The 13,864-nt window shown below is 39.7% G+C and overlaps 1 protein-coding gene across 3 annotated transcripts in view; it reads left to right on the forward strand.

The window, feature by feature from the left end:
- RNF144B (ring finger protein 144B) overlaps positions 1-9,196 on the forward strand; it is a 73,813-nt gene extending 64,617 nt beyond the window's left edge. For all 3 annotated transcript variants that reach the window (XM_037038006.1, XM_037038004.1, XM_037038005.1), the window contains 3 exons: positions 625-769; positions 7,025-7,114; positions 8,236-9,196. In XM_037038006.1, coding sequence (XP_036893901.1) covers positions 625-769; positions 7,025-7,114; positions 8,236-8,376 — 376 coding nt within the window. In that variant the 3' untranslated portion in view covers positions 8,377-9,196. The remainder of the gene's footprint in view (positions 1-624; positions 770-7,024; positions 7,115-8,235) is intronic.
- The last annotated feature ends 4,668 nt before the right edge of the window (positions 9,197-13,864 follow it).

Genomic DNA, 13,864 nt, shown 5'->3' on the forward strand with positions numbered 1-13,864 from the left:
CTAGCCGGTGACCCTTATTGGCCTATCCATCTGTTTGGAGTCTTTTCAGTGACTTTGGGCATTTACTTTAAAGTATTGATTATTGACTCCCCCAACCTCCTCCATATGTTTATTTGGACAGATCATTAGATGGGTTGTCTGTGCCCCATTAGATCCTGAGCTAGTTTTTCTGCTGTGTAACAGACTTCTTGAACTTTTTATTCAGACAGTGTGTGTTCGGGGAATGAAATACTACTTTGGCAAAACAATGAATTCAGTCAGCTGTGGAAAATACGATTATATAATTCACTCAAAGCCAAATATAAATAAATTAAGGTCTTCTTTTTTGTCTTGAGTTATCTGAGTAACTAATATTGTCTGTCTCTCCTGTTTCCTCACCCTTTTCCCTGGGGGTGAATTAAGCACAGATAACAAAGAGTTTACAACCTACCCATCAGGAGCCCTAGGAATTCCACTGATGACCAGAAAATTGAGTCTAGAAGAGCATTATTTAACTATTAATTATATCCAGCCCACTCTTACCACAGCTCTGGTTAGTGTACACCCTTGTGGCTCTAGCTTTTAAAAAAACTCAGGCAGCATTCTCCATCCTCACCGTATCTTTTCTCATCCATTTGTTTCCAGGGCCCTGTTTGGGACGGATGCAGATGCCCCCATTAAGCAGTGTCCGGTTTGCCGGGTCTATATCGAACGCAACGAAGGCTGTGCTCAGATGATGTGCAAGAACTGCAAACACACGTTTTGCTGGTACTGTCTGCAGAACCTGGATGTAAGTCCCACGTGGAGGATGCTTTCTGGAATCGTCTTTCTCAGTTCTGTGCCTGTGCACCAACCGGTGTCCTACAGGCTTTCCTTTCAAAGTATTGAGCTGTTTTTGTCCTGCCAAAAAATTTGTTTTTCTTAACGAGACTTCCCGAGTCCGTTGCTTTATATATCTGTGAAACCTCTCTTTGATTACCTTAGGTGTGTCGCCTTAGCTTTAAAGGCAAGTGTTTGTTTTAGGGACATTTCCGGCTTTGGGGACATTGTCTCATTCTATTACATAAAGGACTGTTAGTGTATTAGTTTTATGTTGCCATTGTAACAAATGACCACAAAGTTTTGGCTTAAAATGACACAATCTTATTATCTTTAGCTCTGTATATTAGAAGTCTAGTGTGGATCTCATTGGATGAAAATCAAGGTATCTGCAGGGCTGCATTTTTTTTCTGGAGGCTCTGGGGGAGAATCATTTCTTGGCCTTTTCCAGTTTCTTGAGGCTGCCCGCATTCCTTGACTTGTGGCCTCTTTCTCAATCTTTAGAGGCAGCAGCAGCTCACCTCTCTGACTCTTCTTTCACAGGCGTAGCTTCCAGAGCCATTCCCTCTGACCGCAGCTGGGAAGGCTTCTCTGAGATTAGATTGGGCCCATCAGGGCAATACAGGAGAATCTCCCCTACCTCAAAGTCTTAATTTAATCACACTTGTAACATCATCACAAGTTCTGGGGAAAAACCATGGACCTCCTTACGGGAGCAATTATCCTGCCTACCACAATTAGGTGGTTTTTCTCTTTTTGAATTTAAAGAAAAAAGCCATTCAAATCAGTGCAGTGATGTATCTCAGATAACAATCTTATTCATGGCACGGCAGACGCTTTGTCGAGGTTCTCTTCTAGATGAAAAGGTCTGGTCTCCTTGTCCTTTTTCTAACCATTCCTGAAGCATGTCTTTTCAAATTCAAGTGTAGTTATATTCAGTCCTGTGCTGAGACTGATAATGGTAACCTCAGAGTTAAAAGGTGGTGTGAAGGATTATTGAGTATTCATTCTACTGTTTTCAATTACAGTGTTTTAAAGTTTGAGGTAGCCTAAGTTATTTATAGATATTCTGTATTTTGACAGTCTGGACCTATGAAGTATGTCCGTATCAGTGTAAGCCCTCAGATATGGGTGGTCATTCTTTTCTCAGCTTCCCGTTTTAATTGCTCAGTTTGCTTCCATTCGATAAGCGACTCTTGTAGTGCTTGAGTATCACACACAGTTGGCGAGCAAGTGTGCATTTCACACGGCACCCATGCTGGCTGCCATGCTGATTTTTAACTGAAATTCGGTGAGTTGTCTAGGCTGACATCTATAGGTAAGAATCTTAATCAGTTTTATGTCAGTGTTTCAAGAAAAGGTATAAATTGGGGAGAAGAAGATTGACATTTTAGACTCTAGAAGCTCAGCAGCATAGCTTGAAAGAAATATTTTCATTTAAAAAAAAATTCTATTATAATCCTTGAACTACAATTATGTTTGATAGTTGAGACCACTCATAATTCTAAATGAGTAACATTCTAGATGACAGATTGTACATCCCTCATGCTTTACAATGGGAAGAAATCATTTTCCGCTTTCTTCCAGGTTTAACCAGAATATTAATTGGGCTCAGATCCACAAGCAGGCTGAGCACATGAGGTTCTCTGTAGGAAGCAGGAGAGTAAGGGATAAATAAGTGTGCCAGATCCCTCCATCCCCTGGCTGGCATGTGTTTGTGGTGTGGAGCTGCAAAGAACACACTGTTCTGTCACTTGTACTGTTCTTGGACTTGAGATAAAATGGTACACATGTTAGGTGGCTGAACACACAGCATCTTTTTCTGGTTATTATTTTCTGAGACCTCATGTTTTTGGTTTTAGCTGGGGGCATTGGCTTTTTGGTAATGTTTTTCTGTAGACAAGTGTTTTATGTAGGATGGTGGTGTTGACCTTTGTTTATAGGAAAGTTTCAGAGCATGGGTCTAGGAGAAGGTGATTGTACCAAAAAGCCAGGTACAGGCTTTTTCTACCAAAAGCCAGGCCCGAGGTAGACACCAACAGAGTGATTTTGAGTTTTGAGTGTGTTTCTGCCTTGAACCTCAGACCCACTATTTCAGAGGATGAGGTATTCTTGTTTTTTTGTTTTTGCAGGAGGTGGTTAAGTGTTTATTAAACTTAGTTTTTAAATAATATTACCTACAGTCTGCAAACAAATATAGTACACATGTAAGTAAAAGGCTCTGAGAGTAATAGTAATGGAAAAGCTAAGGAGCCTTTTGTACACCTGCACCTCACCACTCCCGGGGCCTATGCTGTGGGGGCGTGTTACAGTTAGAATTCAATGAAAACACAGAAGGGGTTTAGCTGAACTCCACCTGCTAGGATGAAATTCAGGACAGATAATTTTCCCACTTAATAGGAGATTGGGTTATAACAAGGCAACAGTGTGGGTTTTACATTCACTGATTGGCTAAAATAGTATAAATAAGCGTTTCTTCTGGATGTCTCCCTCCCTGTTACACAATTAGAGACGATGGAACACAGGTGTTTACAAAGATAGGTAACTCATAGGGCAATAAATGTTTACAGTTGGCAGAACACAAACTTATAAACTTTGCCTTTTTCCCTAGTGTACGGAATATTGTGTGTTCCAGAGGTACAGCCAGCAGACTTAGAGTGGAAGAGAGCATTTGTAAAGTAGAAAACCGACAGCAGGAGTTGAATGCAGACGAGAACACACAAAAGACAGAATGCTAATTCTTCACCTCTGATTGTCCTACTTAACAGATACCTACAATTAACTCACTGCCCTTTATGTATTTTAAAAAGTAACACTTTGCTACCCATGTACAAACTTTAAAGAAGATTAATCATAATCATGAGACAAGCGAGAGTTGATTCACTTAATAGCAGCACTAAAGTCAATGAAACATGCAGCGTTTTGTGTGCTCTCACGTGTACTTTTGTGGACGGGGCTTATCACATCCCCAGAATGTTTCGATAGAGTTTTTAAAATTCCCACAAAAATCTATTTTATAATTATTTTAGATATACAGGGGGAAAAGTCCCAAATGAGAAGGTAAAAAAGTTCACAAAGTGACTGAAAATCCATGAATGTGTAAGTGGTATTCATAGTTCCCTTAACACTTTATCAAGTGCTGTGTAAGGCATTGTAATACTATCCTGAAGCCAATCTCATTTAAGAAGATACAGGGATGCCTATTTTAATTCTAGAATTAAAAGCACTTATTCCATATAATGAGCGTTTCAGCTTGGTTCACATCTACTTGATTGTACTTGTTGGCGTCACCTTGAAACTTTATCAGAACTTCCTGGCAGACTTGATCTTTAAAAGCTCAGAACTAACGTTACCACAGAGAGTTACTCATTCCAAGTTCTTACAGGGAGTGAAGGATATGCTTGAGTTGTCCTAAGGTCACTTCCGCCTCGAACAGTATCCCCTGGAAACTTTGTCAAGTTCCCTAGCCAAAAAAAAATCTCTATAATTGAAGGTGTTCGGGCCTCACTAGGTCAAATAAGCAGGTTCCACTGACACACTAACATGCATTATACACCTTCAAGACACAACTTTTCCCAAACTCACTCAACCTTGCCAGAGGCAGCCAGAAACACCACTGGTTCCCAGGACACTAGTTTCCCATGGAACACTGTTTGAGAAATGCCCTTCTAAAGTAAATTTTCTCAAGTAGTGGTTCTAAAATCATAGTGAATATCAGAAACATATGCAAGGCACATTAAAGGATAGATACAATACCCCACATCAGAGGTCTGCAGTGAGACCTGGGACCCTGCATTTCTAAACCACTCCTGGTGAAGCTGATGGAGTGAGGACCACACTTTGAGTGATATTTGTCTAGACAACACCCCACACAAATCTCAGCTCCAGGAAGCCTTCCCATGGCCTCAGGAAAGGTTGCATGTGGCATTTGCCACATTAGCTGGTCAGATCAGCCCATTGATGTCCGAGAGGGTCCCAGGGTACCTCGGTGGGGTGGAGGAGCACTTGACTTGACACCTGGCTCTTCCCCTCCTCATCAGGTGAGCAGGCACAATGACTGCATCTTAAAAGAGGAATAATAGCAGCCCAGTCTGGGGGAATCTGTGAAGCATGAAGGAAACTACCTAACAAAAAAGCATCATACGAGTGTTATTAATCAGAAGAATGTGTCAGTTACAGCAGGAAAATCCCAGATGAGCTTTCTGTCTTCTGCAACTGCTGAGCCCTCAAGAAAACACATTCTGGCAGCAAATGAAGAGAAAAGAGGCTAAAATCAAAGAAAATTGCAATGAGAGAAAGATACATAGTGGGTTACTTAATTAAAAATATCTAACTGTTAAAAAAAGATCAACTCATAAAGCCTTTAATTATGCTGGCTTTGAGATAGTTTTCCAGAGTTACAGTCTGTTGATCTTTGAACACACTTGCTCTTCTATTTTACCGTGTTATTAATGCTGGTTAAATTTTAACATCAAGAGAATGTGAAAAAATTCCTCCACTCAAATACATATGAATCAGATCTAAAAACAACTGAGAATTCCAGTCTTACAAGCTACCACTGTGGGAGGATGAGGTGTTCGTTTTTTAATTTTATTTTAATTGTTGTTCAAGTACAGTTTTCTGTCTTTTACTCCCATCCCAGCCCACCACCCCCAGTGTTCCCCACCTTCCTCCCATTTCCACCCCCCTTAGTTTTTATCCATGTGTCTTTTATACTAGTTCCTGTAAACCCTTCCCCTTTTCCCCTGAAATTCCTTCCCCTCTCCTCTCTGGTCCCTGTCAGCCTGTTCTCTATTTCAGTGTCTTTGGGTGGTATTTGGTTATATTTTTCTTTGTTTGTTTGTCTTGTTAATTAGGTTCCTTTTAAAGGTGAGATCATATGGTATTTGTCTTTCACTGCCTGGCTTACTTTGCTTAGCATAATGCTTTCTAGTTCCATCCATGCTGGTGCAAAGGGCAGGAGCTCCTTCTTTCTTTCTGCTGCATAGAATTCCGTTGTGTAAATGTACCATAGTTTTTGGATCCATTTATTTACTGAGGTGTTCTTAATCTTCTGCCTTGGGAGCGTCGGTGACTTGCACCCTTCAGTTATCTTTTCTCTCTCCTCTGACTTCAACTTCTGCCCTCAGCTCTCTAGTCTCTAACTGACCAGTGCATTCAACCATGTCCCATTTAAAAATGAGGGACCTTTTCCTCAAGCCTACATCTTTCCCTTACATTTCTCTCCTCCTGTGAGCAGCCAAGCCTCAGTAAAACATAATCACCTGTAGCTGTTGACACTTACTTACCTTCAGTCGTTGCCATGTGTCTAGATTCCTACTTGGTTACACCCTGACTGTATTCTTCCAAGGCTTCAAGTGATTTCTTTTGGGTAAAATCCAGGGGACACTTAAGTTCTCATCTTACCTAGATTCTCTGCTGCCTTTGTAAATCTTGACCACCTCTGATTCCATCTCTTCAGGTTTCCCTTCTATATTTCTGGCCACTTCTCGATTTCTTTTCCATACTCTTTCTTCACCCATTTTTATATTTGTGTTCAACAGTTGTTTGCCTCTCAGGCCGTGTATATGGTCCCTAGGATCTCATTTACTTCTGTGGTTTCTTCTACCCCATGTACACTGGTTGCCAAGCCCTTTCCCCTGCAAATCCACATAGATTTAACCAGTTGCCTTTTGAACAGTACCGCTTGTATGTCTTAAGTATTTCTGAAGTTCAACTTGTCCAAACTGGTCATCACCTCTCAACAAAATCCATCTCTCTGTTGTTGTTTCTCTCAAGAAAGCAATTACTTTCTACCCAGGGACTTTCCCCTAATCTGCAATTTCTCCTTATTTACCCATCTGGTTCGTTACCTTCTTAATATCTCATGAGTGTATTTTCCTCTTCTCCTTCTCAGCCTCTGGCATGTTATAACCTTGTTTACTACAGCTACCTTCTAGCTACCTCATTCACGGTCTTCTCATTCCATACCATACCTTGAAGATAATTGATCGGGCCATTAATATCTTTTAGACTCAGTCCAGGGTTCTGTTGATTAGGATCTGTTTTCACTTGGTGATATATAAAACTACTGACATATAGTCTAAAGATCATGGGCTGGGAATTCCTAGAGGCTGTTATTGATATCACCAGACAGCCTTTGCTTCCAGTAAGGTGATCTGATGTGGTTAATATCCATTTCTCAATTCAAAATGTTTATGAAAACCTTTCTCTTTTTTTGTTTCAGAGCGACATTTTCCTCAGACATTATGACAAAGGACCATGTAGGAATAAGCTTGGCCATTCAAGAGCCTCAGTGATATGGAATCGAACACAGGTACCCTGACCTTAAAAGGAGAATGAGATAAACCAGATGTATGATGGCTTAAAAAGCTCACCTGTTCATACTCTCCACTCCACCCCTGCTTCCCCATTCTAGCCTGGAAGGTTCTGGGAGTTCTGGGGCAGGGCTGGGAAAAAGTAATGGAGCAATTGCCCCGAGTTAATTGATGAGCACAGTACTCTTGAGGATAAGTGGAGGGGCAGGGCATCAGAGCAGCCAAATAATTAAGAGTGACTTGCAGAATGATGGCCGATGCTCTTTTCCTCTGGAAAAAAAATGGCGGAATGACTTCCCTGAAGCCCCCTGTACAGCATATTTGCTGTGAAAGGCGGTGCTCTAAAACCTGATAAGCCCCCGCTGGGGCTTAGGTCCCTCTGTGCCTGCCATTGTGTGTTTATGTGACAGGTTCAAAGGGAGGCCTGGTTTATTTTTAATAGTGTTTCATATTTGTTAGAGGCCATGTTCCTTTTGAAAGAGTCAGTGTTAATAGCCTGGTAATTATTATTAATGTCCCTATGAGACTGTTGAGGAAGCTCAGGTAGAGAGAGAGCCAACATCAACATTTCATGATTATACTGAGCTCGTGCCAGAGCCTGAGTTATGGTTTGGTTTGTTCTCCTCGCCTTTGATTTAGTCTTTGGTATTGTCCTGAGTTATTCAGTTCAGACCATTGCTGGATAAAAGGTCCCATAATTGTGACTATTTTATGTGCCTGAGATGGTCCCTTAGTCAGTTGAGGCTGCCAAGCTAAATTACCATAGACTGGGTGGCTTAAACAACAGAAAATTTTTTCTCACGACTCTGGAGACTGGAAGTTCAAGATCAGGCTGCCAGCAGGACTGGGTTGGGACTGGGCTTGTTGGTTCACAGATGGCCATCTTCTCATTGTGTCTCACGTGGCAGAGGGTAAAGAGAGGGAGCAGCTCACTGGTGTGTCTACTTATGAGGGTAGCCATCCCTTCATGAGGGTTCCACATCACCATATTGGGAATTAGGGTTTCGAGATGAAATTTTTGTGGGGGTGGGGCACAAACAGTCAGTCCATAGCTGTTGGTGTGGTATCCAAATAGAGAGATTTAATTGCTAAAATTGTTTTTTTTCTTCTAAATTTCTAGGTGGTTGGGATTCTTGTGGGGTTAGGCATCATTGCCTTGGTGACTTCACCCTTGCTGCTTCTGGCTTCCCCATGTATAATCTGTTGTGTCTGCAAATCCTGCCGGGGCAAGAAGAAAAAGCACGACCCATCCACAACCTAAAGATCTCTGTCTCTCTTTGTGTCCATGTGCCACACATGTCTTACACATACAAGACAACACAGTGATAAAGCCCCACTTAGTGAACTCGCCTCCTTTTTCTTGCCAAATTTGGGAAGTGCCTCTGTGTCCAGACTTTGAACTGGCCTACCCGCCTGTGGTGTCAGGAAAGGCCAGGCATTGGTGTGTGTGTTCCTGTGTAAAGACAGTCGGGTTCTGCAGTCCAGGTGGCGTCTGTGGAGCATGTCAGAAGCTTCAGGTTCCTGGGAAGGAACTAACACATCATCATTCTATCATCTCAAGGATCCCACTGGACTGCTCAACTTCCAGCCAGATTCAAGGAGCCTGAGTGAATGTTCAGTATAATAAAGGTGTTGTCATGGTTGGCAATATACATGATCATTGAGAAGCTCGAGTGTGTTCTGTATTGTTTGACTACCATGGGAAACATGGGGGAAAACTCATGGATAAGACTGTTTCGGGGAAAATTTTAGTAAGAGTGATAAAGCAGGCTGCTTATCTTAGGACTCGATGTGGTGGCTCTGCCCCTGCCGGCTTCTGGGTGTGCTTTCCCAGCATGCCCACAGTGACTTGGCAGAAGCACAATGGGTTTCTGCTTGTGTGATCTCAGCTTCAAGCAGGAGAAACTTCTGTGCGGAGGAACTTGTCCCTTCCCACCAAAAGGGTTTCGACATATAAAACAATATGGTGTAGTTTAGTCTGTCTCTTGGCAAGTATAAGTTTTTAAAGGTGATAAAGCCTTCTCTTATAGCCAGTGGCTGCATCTACATACTTGTTTTGCATGAAGGATTTGGGTGCAGTGGTGGAGGTTCAAAACCTTCATCATAGATAACAGGGACCTTTCTTAGGTCTGTGATCATACACCCAACAGACGTAGAATCAGACCTAAGGTACACACCAAGCCCTTAGGTGCATCTAGAACCCATATGACTTTCTGCCTACCTAGAATTTCTATCCACTGGGCATGCCTGGATATGAATGCAAAATCATAGTGTGTATTATCGCACACAATAGTACAACACGCAAAATAAATGTTTATGTAAAAGCCAGTCTGTATCCTTCTGTGACTAATATTGTTTATTATAAGTCAACCTACAGATTTTTTTGCATATTATATATGTAAATTTTGGTTACAAGTTCTTAACTTACCCAAGTATAGACTCATACACATGACTCTTTTAAAACGATACTTAGTACTGTCATCTCAGTTGGTAAAACACTGATTGATAATCACATTATTTATGTGTTTTCAAACACAATTCAGAGCAGCTGTCTTCTCAGCAGAGTTTAGTATCTGTTATGGCAGTCTGAATTCTGTATGTACAAGACACTGATAAAACAACAAAAATATATCAGAAATAAAATGTAAAAGCTTTATATATATTCACTAGTTTGGATTTGTATAACCTCATTGTGACTTGGTTTTCCCACCATACCATTAATCAGATTTTGAATAAACGGGTTTTGAAAAAACAATGACTTTTCCTCCAATTTCAGGATGACATAATTGCCATTAGCAATGTAGCCTGGTGCTTCCTGAGAGCTGGACTAAGTGTTAATAGAGAGCTCTCCTTGAAGCCAGGGATACCGTGTAAGGAACTGTCAGGAACTATGATGTGTTCTGAGGTAACTGGATAACTAGATTACTAAATTCCTGCTATCCTGGACCTGTTATTAAAGAATAATGCTTTGCCTATGTAATGGAATGTGTCCTAAGTGGGGATGTGTATATTTAAGGAACTTGAATTCACACACACGTGTGTGTGTGTGTGTGTGTGTGTGTGTATATATATATATATATATATATATATATATATATATATTACTTTTGGTCATGTATATTTTTATTTACAGTTTGTATAGAACATCGATTTGAACTCTGGGAAAACTTTTGATGGCAGCCATCTAAAAACATTTTAAATTGTTTATTAGAAATGTCTCAATATTGTAGCTTATTTTCCTTTGAAACAAAAAAATCAGGACTCTTTATCAACATATTTCATATTAGTATAAATATAGGGGTATATATATTTGAATAATTTGCCTTGTCTTACACTGCCTCATCAGAGTTAAAGGCATTTGTAACTGCTCAGGGGATCACAGGAACTCAGCTGAACTGAATTTTTGTATCAAGAATGTTAGTAGTTGCAATCTACTACTCAATTAGCAAACTCTTCAACCTTGGTTCCACAAAGAATCTTATAAGAGTGACTGGTTTCAAGTTACATAAAGGCTGTGCTATTAAAGGTGGAGCTCCAGAGTTTAGACTTAAAGTGGAAGAAAACATCTACGTTATCTCCCTGGAGAAGTAAATGGAAGGGACTTGCCTTCTCACAGAGGTTCTGTTGTAGAAGGATTGGCTCCTTTCCTTTTGTGGGGAATAAGTAGTAGGGGTTGTTTGTCAAACATTTAAAATAACAGGATTTGTTTTTAAATTTTGAAAAGTACCTGGAAAATGGTGACTTCTTGCTTAAATAGCTAAATGAACTGACGGGTATAAGATTGTCAGAATCAACAGGACAGATTGGGAGGTGAAACCCAAGTATACCTCTGATACATCAAGGGTCGAGATGGTAAGCCGATCAGGAAAATTTGTTTATACAGGAGAAAGCTGACAACTTTGATAATGGACTGATACTACCATTTTGCATAATTGGCCAGTGAAAGTGTTTAACCTTGTCTCTTTACTCAGGTTTATTCTTTCTTAGTCAGTCTCACTCTATAGGAGGAAGAAATCTGGGTCTACATGGTAATGTTTGGATATTTTGGCAAAATCTTTTTGTGTTTGGAGTGGTATAGTGTAGTCCATTTGAAATAGGACTTTAAAAGTCCACCAAAATTGTGATCTGGATGTGGTAACTTACCATGCAGAAACACTGCTGCATGTAATGGCATAACACCTAGCCCTTGCCCCTTCTAGGAATTTTCCTCTTGTTCTTGGGCAGGGAGATGAGGAGGAAAGTCACATGGAAGCAAATTTTAACATCTTAGGCATCCTGTTTGTTCATGCCATAGATGTTTGCTCTGGACTTGAAATCTCTCTTTTGAAGGAGGTCTTTGGTAAATGAATAATTAGCAGTGTGAATTTTCTTGTGGCCTGCATCAAAAAAATTTTACCTATCCAAGTCTGAAAAATCTAAATGCTTATTTGAATGTAAAGCACTGTTTCTTGGAACCCCAAATTTGTCTCTTAAAATTTATTCAGAATCTAAATATGTATGTATTACTTTACTTTAGCCTTCCCTAAAAGTGCTTCTGAAAGACTCTGTTCATGAATGGATGCCTTTATGTGCATAGGTCATTTACATATATGTAGCTTCAGAGATGATTTCAGAGGCCTTAGATGAGTGATGTTTTATAAAATGGTCTCAACTGATATCTGTAGGCTATTGAACTATATGTTGATTCATGGTCTAGAAAGTTTTGTTACATATTTAAGCAATTGGTGTCATATTTTTTCCCATTATTTGAGAGAAAAATAGCTGTTTTTGTCTCTTAGTCCCAATAAATGTGGAGCAGGAAATTTAAGTGTGTTAACTGTTGTTGTGCTGCATGTTTTTAGACATGTTCAATGTTATAATCCAGGAGCCAACCAAGTCACCGTTAAATGCTAGACTCAAAATGAACATCAGGTACCCAAATCTGCAGTACCACTTAATGGAAGTAACTTTTGCTACATTGTGTCTTCAAAGAAATGGGAGTGAACATAATGCCATCACTAGCGGCAGACTTTGTTGTTGCATGTGTGGTACTCCACACTGCCAGTGCACAAGCTTTGGCAGTTAGCTAGAGAAGCAGCCAACAGCTTAGGCCTTTGGTCATTCCAATAAAAATGGCTCCAGGCATCCAAGTCATTAATTGGACTTCCCCCTCCGGTCCAACTAATCAAAACTTGTCAAACAAGGTTTGGACTGCATGCTCTCTCAGCTCAGTTCTAACCTTCCAAAAGTTATTAGAGGAATGTGTTTCCTTGTTACGATTTTTTTAAAAAAGAAAGTGTTACCTTAAGCTCATTTCCATTTGATTAGTATTCAAGGCTGGACTTCTCTGAAGTTGAGTGCCAGAAGTTGGTTAACAACTAGAACTTGTGTTTCTGTGTTTCTGCAAAACAGAGCTCACATTCCTATACTGGTGTTGATGCCTTTTTATTGAATATTATATGCTACTATACCTGAGTACAAAGGTTTATAACTGAATTGTCAATTGAAATTTTATTTTCTAATCCTTCAGTTTTGAGGAAATCAGTAATATCATTTTAAAACATTTTAGATTATGGTTTCTTAATCTGCTGAATCATCTCCTAGAAAATCAACATCATTTCATTTTTAAAGTATGCTTATTATTTGCTAAACTTAAATTTGTATTCCCAGAGAATTATTGAATGAATTATGTTATACAGCAGTGGTTTTAGTCAATGCCTAACCAGCAAGACTTATTGCAATGTAAATTATGAATCTCGTGAATTTTGGGAATTATAATTACGGTTTTCTGTAATTCAGTTATTTCCTTTTAGATAATCTAGGTTTTTTCAACCCTGAAGATAGTAAACAACTCTACATTATGAGAAAAAAATTGTCTTCAAGTAATTTAATAGCAATTATGTTTTTAATACACTTTTACATACGCTTTTTAAAGAACTTTGAGAACAGTTCTATGAGATAAATTGAACAGATCCTCTTCACAGAGAAAGCAATGGTTTTGTGTCAATGTCTTTCCAAGGGTCACACTATGAAAGGCAGCCAGAAAAGGAATGCCAGACTGCTTGGAAGTACTTGAATGCTCTTACACTCATCAGTGATTCTGAGCCTGCTTTCACTCCCATGTCTGAGAATGTACTTCCCTATCAGTTATTTGCACCAGCAGAAGTATGTGTAAGAGAATAATTTATTATTTTGAATAATCACTTTGACTTTGTTTTGGTGTGTCTGACAGTGTGTCTAGGGCAGGTGGCCACTCCTGAGACCCAAGGCAGCCACTCCCTGGGGCTCAGCCAGAGAAGGGCAGGAGATGGAAGGTGACTCATTAACTAACAGTATCTGACTTGCTAATACTGGAACTAGACTCATACTTACTTCAAATGCCAAAATGTTTGCTGCTTCCACACAAGTACAAAGTACATTCTCACAGGTTCCTTTTAATGTTTATTGTCCAAACTCAAAGCAATGGTTAATGCAAATCCAAGTTCTTTCCTCTTAATGTTTCTGGCTTGGAATCTGCTGTGTATTTCTGTTCTATCGCTAAGTAAATCAACCAAGTGACAGTTTTCAACAGCAAGAAATGAGGCTCTAAGTGAACTTACAGAATGAATTTCTTATATGTGTAAGAAATACATAATTTCATGTATATGGTATATATGAGATCCATTCTGAATATTCATTATATATATACATATATATGTTGTACTTTGAGTTCCATTTCCTGCTTTTACATTTTTCAATTTTATTGATTTCCCTTTTTGTATGTTAAAACT

The sequence above is a fragment of the Sturnira hondurensis genome, unplaced genomic scaffold, assembly GCF_014824575.4.
Source record: "Sturnira hondurensis isolate 20B ecotype Veracruz unplaced genomic scaffold, ASM1482457v3 Scaffold0023817, whole genome shotgun sequence".
In the NCBI taxonomy this organism is placed as follows: Eukaryota; Metazoa; Chordata; class Mammalia; order Chiroptera; family Phyllostomidae; genus Sturnira; species Sturnira hondurensis.